This window comes from Leguminivora glycinivorella, chromosome 17 (genome assembly GCF_023078275.1).
Source record: "Leguminivora glycinivorella isolate SPB_JAAS2020 chromosome 17, LegGlyc_1.1, whole genome shotgun sequence".
NCBI lineage: Eukaryota > Metazoa > Arthropoda > Insecta > Lepidoptera > Tortricidae > Leguminivora > Leguminivora glycinivorella.
The window spans coordinates 4252308-4278031 of record NC_062987.1 but is presented as its reverse complement, the minus strand read 5'-3'; the positions used below and the strand labels follow the sequence as shown (position 1 = coordinate 4278031).

The 25724-nt window shown below is 36.0% G+C and overlaps 2 protein-coding genes across 2 annotated transcripts in view; one reads left to right on the top strand and one right to left on the bottom strand.

Moving 5' to 3' along the window:
- Positions 1-25724, top strand: part of LOC125235378 (actin-histidine N-methyltransferase) — a 49927-nt gene that overhangs the window by 3950 nt on the left and 20253 nt on the right. The gene's annotated exons all lie outside the window — the stretch shown is intronic.
- Positions 289-24970, bottom strand: LOC125235377. Its single transcript, XM_048141929.1, has 5 exons — positions 24498-24970; positions 8418-9155; positions 4127-5369; positions 2660-3232; positions 289-2004 (listed from the first exon to the last, which is right to left on the bottom strand). The coding sequence occupies exons 1-5, from the start codon at positions 24639-24641 to the stop codon at positions 1508-1510; spliced, it is 3195 nt and encodes a 1064-aa protein (XP_047997886.1). The 5' UTR covers positions 24642-24970; the 3' UTR covers positions 289-1507.

Sequence of the window (25724 nt, the reverse complement as noted above, 5' to 3'; positions counted from 1 at the left end):
CGGGTAAAAACGCATTTTATCCACTAGTGGATAAAGTAATTTGACCTTGATTAGAGGCAAATTTTCTGCTTTAAAATTGATAAAAGTGGGTTAATCTAGTGATGAAGATGTTTAACCACCTGTTGAACTACTGGAAGCAGTGATAAACGCGTTTTTTGCGTTGTACTTTCCTCGCTATAGTGAGGGGAAAAGTTTTGTGTTACACACGAGTGCAAATGTATTTTACTTCTCGTGTATTGAAAAACTCGCAAGCTCAGGATTCTATTCTCGAACCACTCGCTTCGCTTGTGCTTCAACTATAGAATCCTTTCGCTTGCTCGTTTTTCAATTCCACACTCGGCGTTAAAATACAACTTTGCACTCTTGTATAACAAATAACTATTATTTGTGCCTATTTCTATAGACATTAATACCTTCTTCCTTACATGTCACACATACATGTCGATGGATTTCGATTAAGGCAGTCACATTTGAGGTGCAAAATAGATTGCACATTCGCATAAATTCATTTTCATTCAGATAAACAAGTGCACACTTGTTCGACATGAGAAATTGAACAATTCGTGTTCATAATTTTCGGTAGATTAATGTAATATTTTAAACAAATTCAGATGTAGATATGTAGCTGCCCTCAGTCCAAAATAGTGCCAAATTAACATGTTAGTAAGATGATTTATGATACCTACCACATACACTTGCCTAATTTGTGCATGACATCTACATCCTAACTATCTAAAAAATAAAAATGCAAGTGCAAATCTAACTTAAAAATAAAATTAATTTATAGAAATATACAATAGCCCTTACTAATAATATCAGGTCACTCACTATTTAATTTACAATTTATTAAGAGTCACAAGAACCTAGCCGTTTTAATATGATTGATTTTTGCTCAAACTTTCGCCCTGACCAAGACATTGGTCTAAGGAGACCGGCGGTAGCGGCAAGCGATAAAAAAAATAAATCAGCGACGCGTAAGGCATGCAATAACCCCTGCCGCCGAGCGATATAGCAAGCGAGTTTTACGGGCCTACCCGCGGCAGCGGCGCGCGGGGCGGTGCGCGACATCTAAATACAGCTAAATACAGCTCGCTACAATGAAATGCAACTTAGCATGCACTTTCAAGTAGGTAACATATAATAATATACATATTCTAGTATTTGTTGCTAATCATAAGAGCTCGAAAAGGCTATTTCGCTATTTGGCTTATAGTGTCACGTCAGACATACAATCCTTGAGCGTGTAGCGTGTAGCTCTAACTATAGTAAGTATTAAATATATTTCATTTTAAGCAGAACATCGAAGTAATACCAGAACTATGACTTAAAAGTTCATGCCAAGTTTCGCATCGGAACTACCGTTTAAAGTTTTAAAAGGAGCGTGACTTTAATTGCATGATAGCTGCTTTTTGGCAGAAGGTCCTTGAGACTCTTACGCTTCATCAGTAAGATTATGATTCATTACCAAACATTACTTACAATTTCAGTCTATGTTTATTAGAAAACGTTACTGGAATGGTTTTCTTAGAGAGTTCCACATATAATCAGGCGATTCCTTCCCGCTAGTACTCTCTAAAGTACTCATATAAATATTAGTATTTGATATCATTGGACTAATACTTCGGCTACTACAGTTATTTTTACTACTTTTTCTGTTCTCGAAAACTGGCGAAGGAATGGGGCCATCGCAAAAGCTTTCCTTCTTTCTCAACTTACTTCTTTGCTGCTTCCATTTGAACGCTACATAAGTTAATAAGAAGAGAATCGCAGCTAGGCCGAGAATGCTAGCTGTAGCGATAGCCACCGACTTTGTATTGTTGGGTAATTTATTAAGAATGCCTGGACTCTCCGAGAAATGCTCTCTTTTATCTTGCTTACTTGTTTCTACAGTTTCTCCTGAACTGGATGCTATGTCGCTTTGGAAGTTTTCGAGTTTCTGAAGGTCTTCTAATATCATCAAACCTTCTCCCTCCAAATTTTCTAAAGATTCCTTTAGGCTGGTTCCTGAAAGAATATTTAAAAGCTTAAGTTTACAAAATACTCCGAACCGTACTCAATAACCGAATTTGAGCTCACAATAGTACATTGTGTAAAAAGGGCTGCAAACAATAATTTAGCATGAATACGAGTGTGAATGTAATACGCAAAGCACTTGTGATGATAAAATACAATAATATATTTATTTATTTATTTAGTCTTATTTCCACATTTTTGTCTTTCTTCTTTACTTTTCATTTCATTTCTCTTTTAGTTATTTGTGGTCCCTGATAGGGTAAAGGCAGACAATAATATATATAGGTACCTAAGTTCATAGAAATTTTACGATTCACGGGCCCTATCGGCTTCCCTATAAGTACCTACCTTTCAAAAATAAACTTTTTTTGGGTACATTGACTTGTTTCTGAACTCGATGGTTAATTTTAAACCCTTACTTAGTTTTTTTTTATATTAAATGCGTTGTTATCATGTCAAAACAACGCATTTAAAATTGTGATTGGTTGTGGATGATATCTGTCCATAGAAACAAATATGACCTACAAATCAGCCGATAAGTTAACGAAGCGTTCAAAAGGAGAGACTCAGGTTGGACAAGAATTAACTACATGCTTATACTATAGGAGTGAAGTGATCACATAGGTATTCTATAAATTGTAATTACCTTTGTCCAGGGTCTGCAAGTCGTCTTCAAACGTACTAATATTATGCGCCTGCATATACAGCAGTAGTTCGTTCCAATCTTCGCTGTCTGCCATCACTCTGCTTTCTCTATTTGTGTCGTTGGCATTCGTGGCATTCACACTTACAACCGAGCTGACATATGGCGTCCCCTCTAAATCTTTTCTTATTTCAGCTTTATCTATCGTTACTTCATTTTCAGCTATTTTGTTAAATAACGATATGATCCCCATACTCTCTCCATTTTCATTGACATTATTACCAAAGTTCATAACAACTGGAATTTGAGCATTGTTTTGTTCTGTCTGTGATGATGCTGTTCTAGTTGTAGTCTCGTAAGTGTTCGCTTCTAATATGGCGCGCAATGGATAAGTTTCCTTCGATATAGGTTCAATGGAAGATTTTGTTAGGAACGGTTCAGGCGGGTTCGGTTCTTTGGAGGCGTTGTGGAATATGTCGGCGAGATGCACGTGGCTCGATCCCCGCTCTCTGTGATTCACTAACTCATTTAGAGTCATGTTTCGCTCACGTAGTATTTTTGCAAGTCTTTCTTTGGCTGAAATAAAAAAAGAAAAGTAAATCATCCACGTGCTTTGCTCGGTTTTTCCAAAAGTCACAATGCAACGTTTTAACGGTCCTTTTTAGGGTTCCGTAGTCAACTAGGAACCCTTATAGTTTCGCCATGTCTGTCTGTCCGTCCGTCCGTCCGTCCGCGGATAATCTCAGTAACCGTTAGCACTAGAAAGCTGAAATTTGGTACCAATGTGTATATCAATTACGCCAACAAAGTGCAAAAATAAAAAATGGAAAAAAATGTTTTATTAGGGTACCCCCCCCCCCCTCCCCCTACATGTAAAGTGGGGGGCTGATATTTTTTTTCATTCCAACCCCAACGTGTGATATATTGTTGGATAGGTCTTTAAAAATGAATAAGGGTTTACAAAGATTGTTTTTTGATAATATTAATATTTTCGGAAATAATCGCTCCTAAAGGAAAAAAAAGTGCGTCCCCCCTCTAACTTTTGAACCATATGTTTAAAAAATGTGAAAAAAATCACAAAAGTAGAACTTTATAAAGACTTTCTAGGAAAATTGTTTTGAACTTGATAGGTTCAGTAGTTTTTGAGAAAAATACGGAAAACTACGGAACCCTACACTGAGCGTGGCCCGACACGCTCTTGGCCGGTTTTTATTTCACTCTGTTTGCCATCGCAGATTTATTTTGTAGACCTTTATACTCTACCGTACATTGTTTTGTCATGTCTCAATTCTAAATCGGTATGTGCAGCGTCGTACCTATTAAATTAAATTGGTGGACTAAAATGAATAAAGCTTGACTAAATCCTTTTCTTGGCTTGGGCTTTCCAAATTAGAAAAATGGTAACGCCTCTTAATAAAGAGGGTAAAGAGGGAAGTATTTAAAAAAAGTTAAAATGCAAGTTTTACTTACTCATTTTGTCTTTTAATATTTCTTGGATTTCAAATTTCGCTGTTTGTTCCGTGGTGCTTATACTACTTGTCCGTGTGGTCGTTTTAGGCGTGGTTGCAGTCGGTAACCTCGAGGTAGATTTTACTCCGTCATCAACGGTTTCCGGAGTCTCTGTTGTCAGGAAATCTTCTAATTCCGTTGCAAACTCAGTGTCATTCATTTTTAGAGTTGTATGAGGTTTCTGAGTCCTTTCTATAAACTGTGAAGCTGATACCAAATTCGCCATTCCGAGGAAATTCCGCATCAAATCGTCTGTTGGATTTTCTGTAGTAGAACTTTTATGTTTGAGACGTTTTCGTTTTAATCTGTTGTTGAAAGCTTGGCGTCTGAGTGTAGCGTTGTTGGCAGTTGGACTGACAATTGGAGTGACCTTTGGTTTTTCAATTTCACTCATTATCTCATCAGGCATCACTTCTATGGTAATTGTTGTTGTTGCTTCTGTGGTAGCAATGGTTTCAACTTCATTATACTTCACATTGCTAATGTTTTTTCCTACATAAATCGAGTAAGATGAATTCAATATCTTCAAATTAGGTGTCGTTGTCTCAACTAGATCTTCAGTAGTTGTTAATGCTGTTGCCGTAACGTCGTCTTTATTATTTTCATCATTGTCAGTTTTACTTCGGTCAAGCATCATAGGAACTATTTCCTTCCATTCTCTGGATTTAGTTGCATTCTTGTTATTATTAGAATACTTTCTTGCACTTAAGGCTATTAAATCTCTGCTTAACTGAGCTTTGAGAGTATTATTTAATGTTGGCCTCATCCTTAGCTTTCTGCGTATACCGGTAGGAAAACGTCGTTTAGGATTTATTCTTGGTTTTGATTCTTGATTTTCTGTTTTGTTTGCGTCCTTATTAGAATCTGGTTCAATGTTTTCAGTATGTTCATTACTTTTAGGTCCCTTTGTATTTTTATCTAAAGTTGGCTCCGCCGGTGCTACTTTGTCTTTTGACAATGTTTGTCTTCTCGTCGGATATTTGGATTCTTCTTCATTAAATTGGGAGTTACTTTCCAATGAAGTATCAGTTGACTGTTGAGGCTCATACGTAGCGCCAGCATTTAGTGCTGAAATAGCTTCGTTTCTACCTTGTAATAAATCTGCTAATGACAGATTATGTCGTTGCAACATTTCGCTCAAACTAGATCCGTTTGATCTCTTCAAAAGCTGTTTCAGCATTATGGGGTCAATCGCTCCATCTTCCTGAAATATTTTTTAAGATCAACGATTATTACAAAATAAAGTCACATTAGATATTATTAAGAAGACCTATATGTTTTTAAAACCAATTATGTTTTTAAGGAATAAATAAAGTGTAACGAATTGTACTAAATAGGTTAATTATTGTTACACGGAGATAAGTTTCAAAAATTCAACACGGTGGTGAAAGAGACAGTAAATAGTTATTAAGTGCCTATGTTAAGTCAAGACAATGCCTTAAGACAAAAAATGTGATTACTTTTCGTTAATTTTATTAAACAAGTTATATGTACATTACATAGTTTATTTAGCTACAATTACTGCATTATATACAATTAAATCGATTTAAATTGATTAGGTTGATGATAATTATTATATTTTGATACAGTGACAGGGCCAGGGCGTATGAAATTAGGTAGGTGCTGTGTTTTGGGAAAATATTTTTTTCCAGATTGCGAATTATCCCATTCGTAATCCTTATCATTATTTGATTGCTTCCCGAAAGCATTTATTACCATTCGCTTATTGTTCCATTATCTTCAAATAGCTTACGATCCCGCGCAAATTCTAATCGTCGTGACATTCACGATGATGACAAAAATTGCAATATGGAAAATCTATTTCAGAAAAATAAGGCTAAGATGATTACATATATATCTTAACAAACACAAAAGTGTGTGTTAAGATATTTGAGTGCACCTGGCCGCTTCTATACGTATATTTAATGCTGACTGCACAAACTCAAAAATGCCGAGTTTGTGCAGTCAGCGAGATACAAAGCTAAGGCGAACTACAAATATTATTTTTATTTTATGGACCACCTATTGTAAAAAAATGTGGGTCAATCGTTACCAATAAGTTTGTGAGCTTGACCCTATGGTATCCCTAAAAGACTACAGACTTTTCTGTATACCTATAGTTGTTTTAAAGCTATATACTGTTTCATACCTACTAGTATTAGAAAATATTCACCAATCGAGTTATGAACATTTTAGGTTACATAAATGTTTTAGGACTGAAACTGTTATAAAGTTTTATCAGTACATAAATACTTATTAGTAGTGTAAGTATGGACATTTTAACAGATATTACAACCTCTGATTCTTCTGGCAAAAGTTCTACTTCATAATTATCTTCTAGTGGTGGAGCAGGGAGGAGAACATTTACTTTACCGATCATTTTATGTGTGTTAATCCATTTCTTTGGATAACGTCCGTTATTTATATGTTTTCTGCCATATTTGATCCCTCCAGATTTGTCGCGAAACTGATTTCCATTTTTTGAGACATCTAGTATTAGTATTTCTTTACCGTAATCGGCATTAAGGTTTTCTCCCTTATTTATATTTGAAACTTTATTCGTTTTAGCTGTATATTCTTCTTCTTCTTCTTCTTCTTCTTCTTCTTCTTTTGGCTTTGACATAGAAATGTGTTTTTCTGTATCGCTTACGCCTAAATTGAAGTTAACGTTGGCGTGTTTCTCGTTCTCTTTTAATCGATAGTAAATGGCTATATATTTTGTTTTTGATATAGGAAAAAGAATGTAGTGAAATTTACTGTCACCTTCGTGGAAATCAATAGGAGTAAACGAAGGATTTTCTGTGGCGTTCTCCAGGTAACTATGAGCATGAATAACTTCATGAGATGGGTCGTCGTCGTAAGTGAAATATTTTATTCTTTCAGTGTTGTTTTTAGATATACCATAAGCAAGAAGAAATTTTTCCGCTGGTATTGATAAGTGTATTTTATTTGGATTTTTATTATGAATACTATTTAAGTTATTATTAACTCTTAAGTAGTTTTCTGTGTTGCTGTTGGAAGAGGTTTTACTAATATTATGTTTTGTTGAATTTATTTCTGTCGGATATGTACTCTGGTTCCGAGCATAGTAAGGGAGAAAAGCCTTTAATATCGGCATTGGCAAAACTTTTGAATCTTTAGGGCGATGTCCAATGTTGTGTTTGCCAGACCAAAATGGTGACTTTAAAAGACCACCTCCTGCAATAACATCATGTGCCAATTTGTCATCGTAGCTTAAATTTTCATCTTCTTTTTCATCGTTTTCCGAAATATCGTGTAAATCAAAATATTTTTGCGGCGGTGACAGACTCATGTTGTTTATTTTTGCTTTTGTATCGTATAAACTTATGTTACTCGTTACATTATTTGTATCATTAGTAATATTTTTTAAAATATTCTTTTCTGTTACAACATTCTGTGTTAATTTACTACCATAGCTATGGCCTTCCTTTTGCTCTGTTTCTTCATTCCTAATAACATTAGAAACTGCCGCATTGAGCTCTTGCGATAATAAAGTCGTTTGGGTAGTTTGTTTGCTTGTATGATCGGAATTAAGTATATTATATGTTAACACTGTATTACCTTTGATTGTTTGTGTAACAAATAAATCCTCAATGTGATTCATTATCTCCTCAGAAGGTATTAACAAAGGAAGATAACTGTGTTCTGTGCCATTAATTATAATGCCTAACTTCAATTTTTGAACCTAGAACGAAAAGATGAGGATACGTAGTTTACGCCATAGGTACATAATTTAAACTATTAATATTTAGCTAACCTGACGATGTGCAATAGAAAAGCCTATGGTATAGTTGTTTGAAAGAAAGATAAATATAATTATAACCAGTATGTTTAGTTTAAGTTGTATTAACGATAACGTTTCCGTTGTTATCACTAAAGCCTCTGCTATTTAATAATAGGCTAGAGCTTTTGCCGTTTTATAACATGTTACTCGATAGCATATATTACAGTTATTTCACAGAAAAAAAGATGCATCGGTATCAAATATTACCCCTGCTAATTATTTTTGAGTTTAATCTAATTGGTCTAAACTTCATTCAAGCATTGCTTATCTGATATGCAGTAACATTGCCAAATAGTATTATTTTTTCCTACAAAAACCTAATTTATTTAGGATGTAAGATCACTGTTTAACAAGACTGATGACTAAATTAGGTAAGTTTTAACGTGCTCATACTTTTTTTAATTGCTAAAAATTATATGTGTATTGTAAAGTGTAAATCCAGCTTACCTTAGGTCTCATAACCATGATGTCTGAATTATTTTCTAGATTGGAAGTAGCATTTTCTGTACCCTGTACTCTTTGCGCTTCAGTTACTTTTGTATTTTTATTAAATTTATCTTCGAATGATGAAATGGACGCAGAATCTGATGCTCCATTCTGTTTATTTGCTTGTCCCAAACTTTTAGGGTAAAACTCATTTCTTACATTATAAGGTTGATCAGCCACCTCCTGTTCTAATTTTGCTTCTGGGGCCTCCGTATTAAATTCTATGTCTGTATAGTCGTATTCGAATTGCTTATATTTAGGAAATGTTTTAGCATCTTCGAGATCGGCGTCAAACGGCTCAAATTCAGCTTGGCCCGGATCTATGCCATCTAATTGTTCATCGTATTCAGGTCGTTTTTTTCTTAAACCCCTTCTTCGTAGAGGTCTTTCATCGGTGACCACTGGTTGTTCTGTGAAGTGGTAGTTGGGGTGTTCTGGTCTTTTGCGTTTTCTTCTAGGGGGATCAATTGTTTGGTCTTCGAACTCTGTATGAGCGGCTTGTATGCTTTCTTGGTGTCTTTCGAGCGGTTCCGTGTCGGGATGGGGCAATGGCCGCCGTTTCCGTTTCCGAACAGGTCTTCGGCGTGGCGGCACTTCTTCTACCGACCTTAAAAACTCGAGAGACTCGATCCAGCCTCGGGTTGGCTGGTGCGCTGGTTCTGGTGGTTGCGGTGGTGGGTGCTCAATCGCCTTCCAAGGCTGAAATAAAAAAAAATCTTTAAGAAATCTTAAAAGCTTAGGTAACTCCAACCAAGTCTGAAAACTCCCATTCAATTTTCTTTCTTACCTATGTAGCTATTGCAGCTACAGGCAAGCAAAGTGTAATTTTATGTATATTTTCTATTATTTAATTTCGGTAACGTACTAAGAAATGCGAGTTCCATTAGGTGCCTACTTGACTGTTATGCTTATGCTACAGTTGTTTGCACACTCAAGAGTCCGCAATGTACCTATGTACCTAACTAAAATCGCACGTTTGTCGAGCAAGTCGATTAAAAATGTAAAACCTTTACAATTACGGTTTTCATCTCATTATATAGCCTCAAAATAAATATTACGTCTACAGTTTCACATGATACCTCGATTTTTCGCACCAAGACGGCCACGAAATCTATATGAGGTTCTAAGATCGACTCTGCAGTTGGAATGTGATCTGTAATGTAGCTAATTTTAAAACTACTTTTTAATTACTCCACAACGTTAGTGTATCATTCGTTTTTCTCATACTATTTCGTAAGTGAAAACGTGTTACGTAAAGCATTTAGACGTATGCTCTATATACAGCATTGTGTGCTGAATGGTCGAAAAAGTGCGCGTCGTGTGAATGTACGACAATAGTGCAAAATTGGCGGCAAAAAAGAATTGATTACAGCGTAATTAAAATGAGCTGGCAATGCTGGCATGCTCAACTGATTGTTGTTTTTGTTTGTAAGAAAACAGCGTTTTTCTGAACATAATCCCACCGCCATTTGAAATCGAATATTTTTAATTTTTTGTTACCCACGATGACACGGAGAAGGTGTATGCGTTTAGGGTAACGGATTGTGTGTTTTTAACCCCCGACGCAAAAACGAAGGGGTGTTATAAGTGTGACGTGTCTGTCTGTGTGTATGTCTGTTTGTCTGTTTGTCTGTCTGTGTGTGTGTCTGTCTGTGGCATCGTAGCTCTCGAACGGATGAACCGATTTTGATTTAGTTTTTTTTGTCTGAAAGCTGAGTTAGTCGGGAGTGTTCTTAGCCATGTTTCATGAAAATCGGTCCACTAGGTCGCGGTCGGCGGTTTTTTCAAAATTTTAATTTTGTGGTTATTATCTTAATACATAAAACCTCGAAAAAACTTTAGTCTATTATCCACAGAAAAAACACATTGATACCTCAAAATAATTATTGTATTAACTTAGGAATAAGAAATAAGTACATAGAAATTTACATTACTACATAATTTCAACAAAAAATACAATGACGGCAACAGTATCTATCGAAGACACTTGCAGTCTTGCAGCGAGCAGATCCTCGCTGGATTGTTTAGACTGATACATTGAGGAAGCTGCCAGCTCCTCGACGACGCGTGGCGTTTATATAAGTCTCGTCTACAGATCTCAGAAGCCCCAGACCTGGGACCAATCCAAGATTCCATCAAGGGCTTAAGGACCAAAATGTATCGGCGCCGAAGTGAAACAGATGTTTTCGTTACCTAATAAGCATTTTCCGCACCTGAACTTTTTCGGCAACTAGGCATTTTCGGTAGGATGAACCAAGGCAGCTGTTGTGCCAAAGATTTAGAATTAGACGACTGTGAGTTAGCGTAAAACGTTGTCCCAAATGGAGCGAAATAGAGGGAGAATTAAAAGGAATGCGGACCCCTTCGCAGTATATACGGGACGCACGCTGTCAAGATGACAGTGATTCTCTGCGCAGAGACTTGTATTTTCCTACCTAAAACTAACTGGCTCGTTTATCTTTGTTGGTAAATGAGAAAGTAACCAGTGAGCTGACTAGGCAATTTCGATACATGTTAGATGTATATGGTTAGCTAACAACGTGTCATTATTGGCTGAGCGCTTCCACGTTGCACTTTCTACAAATATATGTACTGTAGAATAATAGTTAATATTTCATAACGATATTTGGATTACTGGCTTTTATTTGGATATGTTGCTTACTTTACTAGTTTGTAAATGAATATAACTATGCAAGTATCTAAGGTAAGTTGGGGGAAGGTGGAAGGGTTTAATAAGAGGTAAGGTGAAAAATGTTCAGTATTCTTAACAAAGCACTACGATTGCCTTTCTTAATAACCTAACCACAAAATTAAAATTTTGAAAAAACCCCCGACACAGTAGACCGATTTTCATGAAACAGCTAAGAACACTACCGACTAATTTCAGCTTTCAAGCAAAAAAACTAAATCTAAATCGGTTCATCCGTTCGGGATCTAGGATGCCACAGACAGACGCACACACAGACAAACGTCAAACTTATAACACCCCGTTGTTTTTGCGTCGGGGGTTAAAAACCCTTCAATCTCTTCGCAAATTGAAAAGTATTAAGCCTCTGCCACACATAAAGCGTTTTGATAGCGTAGCATTAGCGGATCGAAATGCTCGCTAAATGCGCGCGCGTTCCGCTCGCAAATCTCGCAATCCGCGCTCGTTAGGTCCCGCCGGCGTCCGCTGAGCGCAACGCCAGCGTTCGTCCGGCGCACCGCTATCGCTCCGACTACGCTCTCAAAACTCGTATGTATGGCCGAGCTTTTATTTAAGTAGGTAATTAATATCGTTACGAATACACACCTCCTTCTCCAAAAAACCTGATCTCTATACAGAGTGGGGCCTGTAACAAAGGCGAAGAATTGAACTCTAGGCTATTCTCCTTATACTGATCAACATTTGTTCGGCGACTTTGAAAAATAACTTGTATTTTGATTTTTATCATCCTTGAAAGTTTTTTCTAAGAGTAATGTATTGCGAATTCTGTTAAGTCTAAAGTGTGACAGACAACGTCAATGACAACAATAATGGCGTACATTGAAGCTAATATTTATTTTGTATGAAAAATTAAAAATTTAAAGTCTTCATAATTTTTAAAAGTCACTGAACAAAATGTTGATCAGTGTAAGGAGAATAACCTACAGTTCAATTCTTCGCCTTTGTTACAGGCCCCACTCTGTATTACTACTTACCTTTATCTAAATACTTAGATTACGAGTAGGTAAGTATACGTTTTGGTAGACTTACAGTAGCTACGGTATAGCTACATTAACTTAATTATATTCACAAATCCTTGAATCTTCACTTTCAACAACCACACCATCAGTTAACGAATTCTAAAACTAGCAGCGGTTCCGTCTTAGCTATAAAACCTCTGAAGCATTAAGCGTAATGTTCTATGCGTAGGTAATGTACCATAGATAATGTCCGTCTTAGTCGGCAGTTTATCAACGATCTCATTGTATTCAATGAATTATTGACTACTAGCTTTTTCCCGCGGCTTTTGCTCGCGTTAAATTCGAAAATTGCGGAATGCTCCATACATACTTCCACCCCCCATTCTAGGGAAGTGGGGGATCAGAAAGAGGCAAAAAGTAGTCACTCTCCATCCCTTCAACTATCCCTACTTTAAAAATCACGCGAATACGTCGCTCCGTTTTGCCGTGAAAGACGGACAAACAAACAGACACACACACTTTCCCATTTATAAAATTAAGTATTAAGTATAGTATGGATGGATAGATGCGTAGTTTCGTTCACGAAGACGTGTCTTGGTTCGTATTGTCATGCCATTAACGGGTAGATTTTATCAAATTCGCGCGTCATTGTGAATAGAACGATCTTTGATGTGGATCAGATCGATAGGTGCATTTATCTCTAATCGATTCTCGTCTAATTTGTGTACATAGAAGACTTTTGTGAAACTCACGCTCGGCATGAAAACTTTAACTTTCATTGCCTAGTAATACTTTTACTTTGTGCGGTTAGGATTAGTAGTTAACATTAGCCATAGCCAGTAGCTTGTAGGTATCTGGGAGAAGGGGTACAGCTTAATCGCTTTCAGAATACATTTTCTTTTTCTGAGAGCTAAATTCCTTATTATGCTTTGGTAGTAACACTAGTAACCATAGAAAAATATATTCGCGCGTGTAAAGTAAATAACGTACGTACGTGCGTGCTTGTTCGACTCTTACATTTGAAAACCTAAGAAAAACCCATAACATTCATGTAATAAAGTTGACATAATTTTCCAAAGCAAATTAGTAGTCCAAATTAGTAATCACACCTTTTCAATAAATTCGCGCCTAACATAACTCGAAAGTGTCCAATCTGCAATTAACGGACGATTACTCCACGCATGTCAAACATACTTCAGCTGGCCTAGCCGACGTGCCAATGGTTGACGCTACGTGTCGATCGAAATGCAGTCTGTCTCTGTCACTACAGCCGGCGTGGCCGAATGGCAATCATCGACGCCAGACGCCGACAGAAATGCTGGCTCTGTCGCGCCAATACGCAAGAACGATAGAGATAGATAGCTGGGCATTTTCAGAATTGTTGTTAACAAAAATTAACTCACTGTCAGTTTTGTGACGATAATTAAGCATGAACTTTCAATAAAAATATTGTTTTTGTGTTAATTACATAAAAAGCGATAATCTACATTCAGAATGTGAAAAAAGTAAATTTTTAGACAGATTTTGTTTAATTGTCGTCGCAAAACTGACAGCGAGCTTGTTAACAATTTACGCTAATTGGGGGGACCCAAATTCTGAAAATGCCCAGCTACGAAACAGATATTATCGTGAGCGTTTGTGCATTACTATTAGGCTACCCACCCCGAAAAGCGACAGGGAAAGCTAGCCACGAAACGCTTACGAAGCTTAAGCGATAGGTTGGCTAGGTACCCTGTTATCTCATCGCCAAGAAAGCCGTTACAAAACATGGCATAACGCGGAGGAAAGTCGAAAGCCGACCGGTCCGACTGGTGGATCTATGACCGCTATGACTTATGCAAAAAGGGTCATCTCGTGCGTTGTGCTATTCGAATTCGATATAGCGGCTTTGCGATTTCAAATTTCCGGGGAATAAGATAATAATTTATATTATGTAGGTAATTTGTAGGTAATTGATTTAATGTTGGTGTTATTGAAATTGAAATTCTTTTTATTTCGGGTTTACCGACCCATATTTTTGTTACGTACAATTTTAAAAGAGAATATCAAAATACAGATTAAATAAAATGAATTTTTTTAAATAAAATATAATTAAAATTTTAAAAACTTAAACATTCAAATTACCTACTACTATTTATATATTTCCAAATATAAAATAAAGCAATGTTTTTAAAGACTGCTATATTTAACATTCAGTAATTTAATCTAAATGAGTTAACACAATACCTACTTTTACGCTGCTAATGACATTTATACCCATTCTTGTATGAAAAGGGGCAACCATACGAATATGTCTTATTATAGCCACAACAATCTCAGTAATGACTCTTGTAATGTTTTAATTATGCGCTCTTTTTGCGGCGCACGCGCCGAATTCAGTGGACCAAGTGTTCCACAAAAAATACCGACCAAATCATTAAATCAGTATAAGTATAAACATGAGTTCACCGACACTCCAAACTAAACATTATGGTCTAGTACCTGGCCCCGTAGCCGAATGGCATTTCTGCGACGCGAAACGCCACCGAAACGCCGCAGAAATGTAGTCTGGCTCTGTCGCGCCAATACGCAAGAGCGATAGAGATAGATAGCTACGAAAGAGATATTATCGTGAGCGTTTCGTGAGTTTGTGCATTCGGCTACGCACACTGACCTGTGCGAACAAGCTTCACTCAGAGTTCGAAAACTCGAAAATACGCGTTTCACGGGACCTAAGACCCCACATAACAAATTTCAGCGAAATCGTTAGAGCTGTTTCCGAGATCGCCGGTATATACAAAGTACATCGTGTTTTTATTGAATTCCGTTAACTTCGGAATATAGATAAGTCCATTGTAGGAAACAGAATATCATAGTTAATTTTTAATGAGATATATACATTTACGTATAAGGAGGATGATTGAACCTATAAATATCTGTGTTTTTCAGAGTAATTGGGTAAATATATTTTAATTTACTAGCTTAACGCCCTTCTTATTATTTTTGTAACGCGATCGAAATCAGGCAAAAAAGGTGAGCGTGTCGATTTAGTTATTTCCTTCGATAATTATGTACTTATATAATAATTCCCGAACACGTTATTGAAGTAAGTACTTACTTTTCTTGTATTATTTACGCCAAACCTGTTATACATATATGAGGCACACATAATAGTTTCAAATAATAATCTAGATGTATTAAATCACGTAGCAATAGCAGGGTACGTAGCCGAATGGCACAAACGCTCACGAAACGCTAACGAAACGCTCGTAGATATCTATCTCTATCGCTCTTGCGTGTTGACGCGACAGAGCAAGACTACCTTTCGCGGCGTTTCGTTTTCGTTTCGCGTCGGAGAAATGCCATTCGGCTACGGGGCCTGGTGTGGCAGTAGCAATTGTCGCCTAGGAGTGAGTGACACTTCGCTGAACATTGCTTGCCCAACAAGTAAATGTGATATGCTGATATGCTCAAGTAAAGTATTAAAAGGCACCACATTCTCTCTCATGCTTCATCTTACGATTAAGCGACATTTAGAGGTAACGCCACAAACCCCACACATATTGATGCTAAGTATTCTTATTTAGATGTCTAAAAATAATCACACCGTTTTCAATGTCACTAATCAAACATGTCACTACTATTAAAAAAAACTATACTATGTAACTACTATTAATAGCTTATTATTTTATTAGAGGGTGCGCCCACGGGCGACAAAGTTGCTCGGCGACTTTTTTGTCGCTCACATCTAGTCTATGGGATAGTATGAAAGTGGACAGACCAGCAAGTGTGCGCACTCTCATACTAGCCCATAGACTAGATGTGAGCGACAAAAAAGTCGCCGAGCAACTTTGTCGCCCGTGAGCGCGCACCCTTAGCTTTGAAATTTGACTTGAAGAACTAGGTATGTGATGAAGTTTAGTTACAAACATCAAATATCAAAAGAAGGAAAAGGTATCAGAAAAGTAGAGTCATAATAAAGTTGTGCAACCGAAATAGCTCTTCAACACATCTTATACTACTACCGTTTACGGCCCCGATAATAACACTTTTTTATTGCCAATTCCTTGCAAGATTAGTCCCTTAGTTAATGACAGTTCATCAAGTAAAATCCATCCTTGATCGGCGTCAATGCACTGTGTAATAGCAAGTTGCACTAATTGCAAGATAGATGTCGTACGCTCCACTTACCGGCTCCTCCCATGATTTCTAGGCAAACTAGTTTCCATAGAGACCGCTTCCTTGCTTTTCATCTTTCTATTTCTATCCGGTTCTGAATAGGTGATGCGTAGGATATACTTGTTCTAATTATTCTCGAGTTTTTTTTTTTAAAGCTTATTAGACAATTTATTTCGCGTTGTTTGTTTAAAGATAATATATGTGTACTGACGCGATCGGTTGGATAAGTCTCCACGGAGGACCAGCGTTAAGATACCTGGTAGGTAACTTGACAAAATGCTGAGGCCTTTTCAGAGACGTTAATATTAATAAAATAAATGTGTACCATAGACAAGGAATCTTGTTAACGTCCTGAATAAATTTATTTTCTTTTCTTCTTTCTTTCAACATCACTTGTGAGAATATGACAACACAACACGGGTTTTGGTAGAAGCATCAGAAGCGCTGCCAGAGCTGCCGGCACTGCTGCCGCGACTACAGATCTCGGTGCAGCATGTGCAGATGTTGACTGTTTGTATAAAGTTCTACTTTATAGCAAAGTGCTATAAAGTAGAACTTTATACAAACTTTATAGTATACAAATTGAAGAGGAGTATCCATTAATTCCTTGAGGAGTTTTTTTTTTTGGGTTTTGTTATAGATTTGATAGTCGATATATTTTTCAAAGATGAAATAATAACTACTCAAACAAAAAACTTGTCCCGGGACCACCAGACGCAAGCGTGCCCATCACGCTAGCCAACCTTTTGTAGGTATCAATGATAAATTCCTAATTGTAATAAGTGGATCATAATAGTTGATAGTATTACCTAGGTTATTAATGTAAGTAGGTACTATTTATTTTATTGAGCTATACCCATACAATTCAGAATATTGTAATATTACGCGATCATTTGAAAAACAATACAGTTTTAATGTACCATGCATACCATTTAACTATAATCTCAAATGCGAGTTATGGCGATTTAGCTAAGGCCCCAAAACCCCGCAGTCCGGAACTGAACGCTCTCATCAATTTGCTACTTACGTAACATTGAACTCTATTATTGTTATATAACCATAACGAGGTTTGATAACTGCGGAACAGGTGTTGTGATAATGGTAATGACTTTAAGGCACTGGTTGGTTGCGATTCTAACCTTCACCTCGAAGGAAATTAAAAAAAAAACTTGAACCTGGTGAGGTGAGGATGAAATGAAGATTATTCCTCGAATTAATCTAGATGCATGTCCAGTACAAGAGTGAACATTTTGAAGGTTTATAGCCTTATATGTACAGTGTTATATCTTGATGACCGGTGTTGTATAGTTGGTAGTAAGTGTAATGACTCTTATGCCTGCTAAGCTGAAGGTCCTGGTTTCGAATCCCGGTAAATGCATTTATTTGTGTGATGAGCACAGAAATTTGTTCCTGGGTCATGTATGTTTTCTATATCGAAGTCCACTCCACATTTATTTATTTATAAAATTATCAATAAACATAAGGCATTAAGTCCGCCATTTGTGGTTTTTCAATTGTGCAATAAAGTTTAAATAAATAAATAAACAATTGTTGACTTAAAACTAAAATGAGTAATTGTACTAAGTCGACCACTTTTAAAGAATCTACCAAAACAGTGTACTTACAACGCTTAATCACACTCTTTGCTCAATTTGTATATTTTGAACTAATGTTATGGGTGAGAAAAATTTAATTGAGTAATTAATTACCAGTTAAATGGCTTAATGAGTACCTCTTATACAAAAGAGTCATTAATTGAGATAATAACGAGATAATGTTATCAGTATCATAAAAAAGGGGAAGTAAAACAGAAATAAAACAATTCGAAGGTGCTTCTTTGGTTAGTTTTTATACAAGGATAAGTCGATCAAGGGGGGTGTTGAAATTCTTAACCCGTCATACACAGAAATTATAATTATGAATATATTCTGAATAAACAGAGTCTGACCACGCTAAGCTTTCACAACGTCAATTGGGTAGTTAAAGTTTTTGAAGATACGCAAATAATATATTTTTCTATTAGAATACGTTCGTTGTAACGATCACGAGGAGGTAATTTTTTCCCCCTATTATTTATTACTTATCTTTTTTAAGTGACCTAAATGACGTTTGTGAAATTTAATGGCGGATGAGGGTGACAATGCGTTTGCGCGTGTTGAATGCATGAAATTAGAAAAAATAGCGACATCAGCTGTCTGTGTCCTCTCCTAGTGAGTATTATATTCTTTGTCAGTGTCACTTAGCTGTCATTGGTGTTTTTAGGGTTCCGTATCAAAAAGGTACAAAAAGAACCCTTATGGCGCCGCTCTGTCCGTCTGTCTGTCTTGTCTGTCCGTCTGTCACATTACTAAATATCTCGAGAACTACTTATGCTATCGCTATGAAATTTGGAATAGTTATGGACATCGTTAACCTCTACAAATTGAAGGTATTTTTTTTAAATTAATTAATATAAATTATAGGAAATGGCCAAAATGAAAGGGGGGCAAACTGTGAATGTCAAGTTACTAGGTCGAGTGGGGTATTCTTAGAAAGTGCTGAAATTGTAGGTACATATCAGAACTATTTTTTAATAGTTTTTTCTTAGTGGAGAAAAAAAGAATTATTAAGGAAAATGTAAAAAAAAATATTTTAATTAAAAATTTTTTTTTCAGATTTTTACTTTCAATTTAATCACTCTTGCGGATGTATATAAGAGATTTTTATACGTAAACTCTTGTACTCATTTGAAGTACCAAATGAATACAAGAGTTTACGTAAAAAAATATCTTTCTAATAAAGTAAAAACTGTCGAAATCGGTTAACATCATAAATAATTATCCCTGAAAAACCAACATACTATATATAGGTCGCGCAAATTAGTTAGCGAATTCACCGAGAGATGGAGCTATAACTATAGATAAAGATAAAGTATAAAATCTCATCCGCCATTAAATTTCACAAACGTCATTTCGGTCACTTAAAAACCGGCCAAGAGCGTGTCGGGCCACGCTCAGTGTAGGGTTCCGTAGTTTTCCGTATTTTTCTCAAAAACTACTGAACCTATCAAGTTCAAAACAATTTTCCTAGAAAGTCTTTATAAAGTTCTACTTTTGTGATTTTTTTCATATTTTTTAAACATATGGTTCAAAAGTTAGAGGGGGGGGGGGGACGCACTTTTTTTCCTTTAGGAGCGATTATTTCCGAAAATATTAATATTATCAAAAAACGATCTTAGTAAACCCTTATTCATTTTTAAATACCTATCCAACAATATATCACACGTTGGGGTTGGAATGAAAAAAAATATCAGCCCCCACTTTACATGTAGGGGGGGTAACCTAATAAAACATTTTTTTCCATTTTTTATTTTTGCACTTTGTTGGCGTGATTGATATACATATTGGTACCAAATTTCAGCTTTCTAGTGCTGACGGTTACTGAGATTATCCGCGGACGGACGGACGGACGGACGGACGGACGGACGGACGGACGGACAGACAGACATGGCGAAACTATAAGGGTTCCTAGTTGACTACGGAACCCTAAAAAAGATAATTAATAAATAATACGAAATAAAAATAAAAGAGCCACCTTTCCGTGATTGTTATAAAGTATTCTACGAGAAAAATATATTATTTGCCTATTTTCTAAAAACTTTACCTTCCCAATTATGTAGTTTTATACGGATTACGGATATCTATGCATTTTTACTGACATTTTTTTTTCTCAAAGATAGCGTGATCAGAGTTTTATAAATTCCAAGATACATATTCGGTTTCATGGTTATACAATCGAACGCGTGTTGTTGTGAGTATTCGGGTTGTCTACAAATGAACGATGTAGACGAAAAGTAAACTTTCATTGTTACCTAGCTTGCCCAATAGCTATACATCAACAATGAGCGCACTTGTTACCCAAACAATTGATTTTGGCACACATGGGTGCATTAAAACTGAATGTTTCAGTAACTGTAAGATTTACAAGAATTATATGTAAAATGTAATTTTAATTATATTTGGGCTTGTAAAAGTGCCTGGGTAAGTTTTAGTTGCATTCGGAGAGAAATATAATCCGTGATAAAATCTGAGGTTATATTGGTACCTACTATACTTTTTTTTACACTATAAGCCATTTTTTTTAAAGTGGTCCACCCCACTTTTTTGGATTTGGAAATTTTTATTGGGTCTCCACTCAGAATCGCGAGCTCTTTCAATCCAAATATTTAATGAATCTATGATTGTACTCACGTTATTATATTGCTACTGCGGCGACATGTCCTGCTCCTCAGGTTTTTTTCCCGTTCCGTTACCAATTTTATGGCGGTAACGGAATGGAAGGACAACAAAAAAATGGCCCGTAAACAAGTTTATAAAGTCTACTACCGTGAACCTACCACAACCGGCCGATTCGGAATTTAATATTCATCACGTGTATTTTACATAACTTAATGTCGCATCAAAAACTGGTTTCGTCTCAAAAGAAAGTCAGTGTAATGCTGCTGAATGATTGTGACGTTTATTAAGTAATTTGAGTAATACGAGTAACGTATCTTATTTAGAACTATTTACCGAGTATTAAAAATACTTAGGTGATCTAGTTCTACCACGGCAGCCTATTTTGGTAACGCCTACCTTTTTGTCCCACTAATGAAATTCCCACGATATTATACTAGAACAGAATTGGCTTTGTTTTGCTTCGTTAAATTTTCAAACGAATTAAATAAACCCGTGCGTCGACCCGTGACCACGAGGGATCCCTTTCTTTCCCATAAACTTATTGTTCAGAATTTCATTAGTCAGAAGTTGTTATTCATATATTTTGTGGTCATAAACATCACTACTTAGTCATAATTTTTGTTAAGAATAACGCTTAATGGTTCTAATATTAACAACCCATATTGCATCCCATCCATATTGGATGCCATAACCTTAAAAGTCATAAAGTTGATGTGTATAATTTTTTTAAAGCAAATCAATAATTATTCAGAAATATTATAAGGCATATAGTTTAACGCCCTAAATGATTGTTCCGCATATAGATTTAATGTCTAAAATTCCTAAAGTATATTACCTTTCAGACACATATAATTACATAGAAAATTTTTAGACATAAAATACTATTTATGACTTCCAAACAAAAAGTAACCCTATTCCTCAGGTAGGTTAGTTTCCTTTGATCCCTTAGAGCGGAAATAGGAGCCCCGAGTAGCGGGGCTCCGTCGACTTATTGGTGGAACAAAATTGTTTCAAAAAGTATCTAACCCTTTGCCTCGTGTAGGTTCGTTAGTTTCCTTTTCCTAGTTACCTTTTGTCCTTAAGAGCGGATATAGAAGTTGTCGACGTCGGCTCCTTGGCGACACCAATTGGTTTAATAGGTGCCATGAAAATGTAATAAATACTGGACAAGTTAGTAATCCAAATTACAACTTACGAAAATGCAGACAAAAAAACATTAAATACAACAATTTTTTATGGGAAACAATAGAGATCCCATTGAATGCTATTAGTGAAGAAACACATGGTTATTAATCATTATGACTTGTGATAAAGTCTTTAGAACAATTATTCCGAATAAGTTTATTTTCCTTCAACATTATGGACTTGTACGAGTATAACTATGGACTTTGATTATTATGGCTAATACATTTTATGACTAACAATAATTATGACTTTCAAAAATCGGAACTACAATTTCTAACGTTTAATTTTATGACTTATAACTAGTCATGATGACACTATGACTAAGAAAAATTATGACGGAAAACGTTGTGGATAGTAAAAATCGGACTTCAAAAAATATGGGAACCAATCGAGACCCTGACCACGAACATAATGTGATGTTCGGAACGTCGGACCAAATATAAATGTAAGTGTTTACGCGATTAAATCCCGTTAAGTTCTAAAATTATGAGTGCAAATCGTGTTAGTTTAAATCAATATATTAGATAAATAAACTCTGCTCTCTGCACAAGTAAAAACTTCAGTGGCATTTTTTTTTTCTTTCACTTATTTCTTTGGGCCTTAGGAGGCTAAATTGTCATCTAAGCTACGCACGTTCTGAACTTCAGAACAACAAAGCATTTTATACAAACTGAAATGAAGACCTTCTTTTCACTCGGTCAGTGCTCGTTCACTACGTAAGTATTTATTTAATAAGTTTCTACAAGCACTTCCTGGATATCATAAAGTTTTAGAATACAATGCTTTCTTTACATGCAATACTATATCCGACTAATAATTTATAAGTACCTATACATCACTGTAATATTATATACTTATATGCGGAAACTGGCCGTTTAACAAATTAAAAAAATGTTTATGTTTCGCGAAATAGTCACATCGCGTTTCTTTTGATGATTATAAAAGCCATAATTATTTATTTATAATTAATATAGACTTCCGCATCCGCAAGTAATGTAAAAAAATCTGTAAATTAAGTAAAAAGAAGCTACGGAAGGAATGTGGATAAAATTTGCGATATCTCGCTAAAAGTATGGTTAGTAAGTAAAAAAAGTTAGTAAGTAGCATTAAACACGTTAAGCTTGAGGAACTATAATGCGGAATTATTTAACCGAAATTGGACAGGTGTGTTTTAGTGAGTTTAGTTATTGGGGGATTGATTTACTTTTTCATTTTTAGCACTCACTGTTCTACCAAGTATACTTGATAAGAATGTATTTATTTAAAGGTGCGATAAAGCTTATTGTTAATACGTAAGCCCTGTACTCTCTTATTGAAACCCGTGTATGAGTAGTAGGTATGTAGCCCCGATGCATATGTTTTCGTCTAGTCAGACCATTTTTTGAGATTCTCCTTTTTGTACTAAAATAATGTCTTAGTTCAAAAATCATTAATGTTTAATACTAATAATAATATAGTTTATTTTTTATGGCAGTATTGTATACAATAACTACTTCGAAATACAAAAAATATCATTGATACTGAAAGGAAGAAAATTACGATTTTTAGGGTTCCGTAGCCAAAATGGCAAAAACGGAACCCTTATAGTTTCGTCATGTCCGTCTGTCCGTCTGTCCGTCTGTCCGTCTGTCCGTCTGTCACAGCCGATTTACTCGGAAACTATAAGTACTACAGTGATGAAATTTGATGGGAATATGTGTTGTATGAACCGCTACAAAATTATGACACTAAATAGTAAAAAAAAGGAATTGGGGGTGGGCCCCCCATACATGTAACTGAGGGATGAAAATTTTTTTTTCGATGTACATACCCGTGTGGGGTATCAATGGAAAGGTCTTTTAAAATGATATAAAGTTTTCTAAAAAACATTTTTCTTAAAGTGAACGGTTTTTGAGATATCAGCTCTCAAAGTCGTAAAAAGTATGTCCCCCCCCCTCTATTTTTATAACTACGGGGTATAAAATTCTAAAAAAAATAGAGGTGATGCATGCTAATTAACTCTTTCAACGATTTTTGGTTTGATCAAAGTATCTCTTATAGTTTTTGAGATAGGTTGATTTAACTGTAATTTTGGTTTGCTGCTACGGAACCCTTTGTGCGCGAGCCCGACTCGCACTTGGCCGGTTTTATTTTATCTTTTATCGAACGACTGATGTAAGGCGGCCCAAGGAAAGTAACTAATAAACTAAAAACAAATCTTAAAGCTGCTGCTAATAAACTAAAAACAAATCTTAAAGCCTATGCATGCAGAACTGCTATAGGAGAGGAGAACGTGAATAAGGCAACATTTTTTTAAAGTTCTTTTTTTTTAACAATATAAGTCACATATGCAACTTTATTTTACAATCAAAATAAACTATATTAGAGTACTTTTACAATTCTCACTACTGGGTCGTGGTATACCTACATAAATAAAATAATACATATTATAGGACGTTCTTACACAGATTGACCGAGTCCCACGGTAAGCTCAAGAAGGCTTGTGTTGTGGGTATTCAGACAACGATACATATAATATACAAACTTATATACATAGAAAACATCCATGACTCAGGAACAAATATCTGTGCTCATCACACAAATAAATGCCCTTACCAGGATTCGAACCCGGGACCGCGGCTTAGCAGGCAGGGTCACTACACGCTAGGCCAGACCGGTCATACATGTGTAAACGTTATTAGAATAAACAAAATATTTCTGTATTACTAGACGAACTCTTCTGCATCGGGGCTAGTTAGTATATGCAGTGATCCTTATGTTATTTAGAGAAATATAGTATACATATAAATAATTTATTAGGAGCAATAAAAATTACCTGTTCATAACTGGCAGTGTCGACAGCCCTGTTCGGGCGCAGTTCCCTCCTGTACCCTCGGCTCATCTCCTCCTCGGAATGCACGATGATCACCAGCGCCGCCAGCGTGCTCAGCAGTGGCATGGTGGACCTTCGCATACCCATAGTATACCACTCCAAAACTCTACAACTTTACTTCACTCGATTATTCACACTAGCTTTTTTTTCACCACACTGATGCAAACGTTCAACTCTGATTCCAATGTCTAATCCAGCAAAAGGAAAAGGAACTCAAAAGTCTAGTCAGAAGAGGAAAGAAGGGTAGCAGGAAGCGAGACGCACGAGAAAAACTCACGCGCACTCCAAATTTTTACAAACGTTCCAACTTCAAAATTTGTAACCGTTTCTAGAACACATCATAACTGTTTATAAACGCTGCAATGCAAGATTTCTCGAAGTTTCCCGCGGTTTTTTGTATGCAAACGTGAAAGTGGCTGTGCTCAGCACACGTTAGGCCGCGCCGGTAGAACTGCGTGGAGTGAGCCGCGGGCGCCGCGCGTTCGGCTGCGCGATTTTTACTTTTGTTTGCTGTTTATTTTTAATCAAGAACAATAAGCTTATCGATAATGAGCCTATTCAGCTTTCAATTATCGCTCGCGTCAAATCTGTCACGCATTCAATCAACCGATTTGTTTACATCAGTATCGATTAATGATGTATTTTTATGAAAATAGAAAAGGTGTGCGTATGCGCAACTGGGGCAATGCACATGCACAATGGTCACTCCAGCAGAACAAAATGGCTATGAACAATATGCATATTGCATAAGATTGATTTCCATTCGTCTCATCTCACTCGCGTAGAGCTAAGTAAATGTTAAAGTGTTAACTGAAAAAATAATCGTATTCAATTTATCATTAGGTAAAAATAATCTTATAATCATTAGTTAAATGTAACTCACTTGACTATAATTTTTAGTACTTATATCTATTAAAATTTTGTATGCAAATACTTGTATTATTTGTATCAATCATACGTTTTACACGTTGATACTTTTTTATTGTGATTTTGGTCAAGACATGCTTTTGATCTTGAAATGAACTCTCACTGAAATAAACTTAAATATTGTTCATAAATGGAACTATGATTAACATGTCAACTAAGGGTAGGTGAAGTAGGTATTAAGATAGCAGATAAGTATAATACTACACAGATATATTTTGTGTTACTCGGGACAAGACCAGGTAT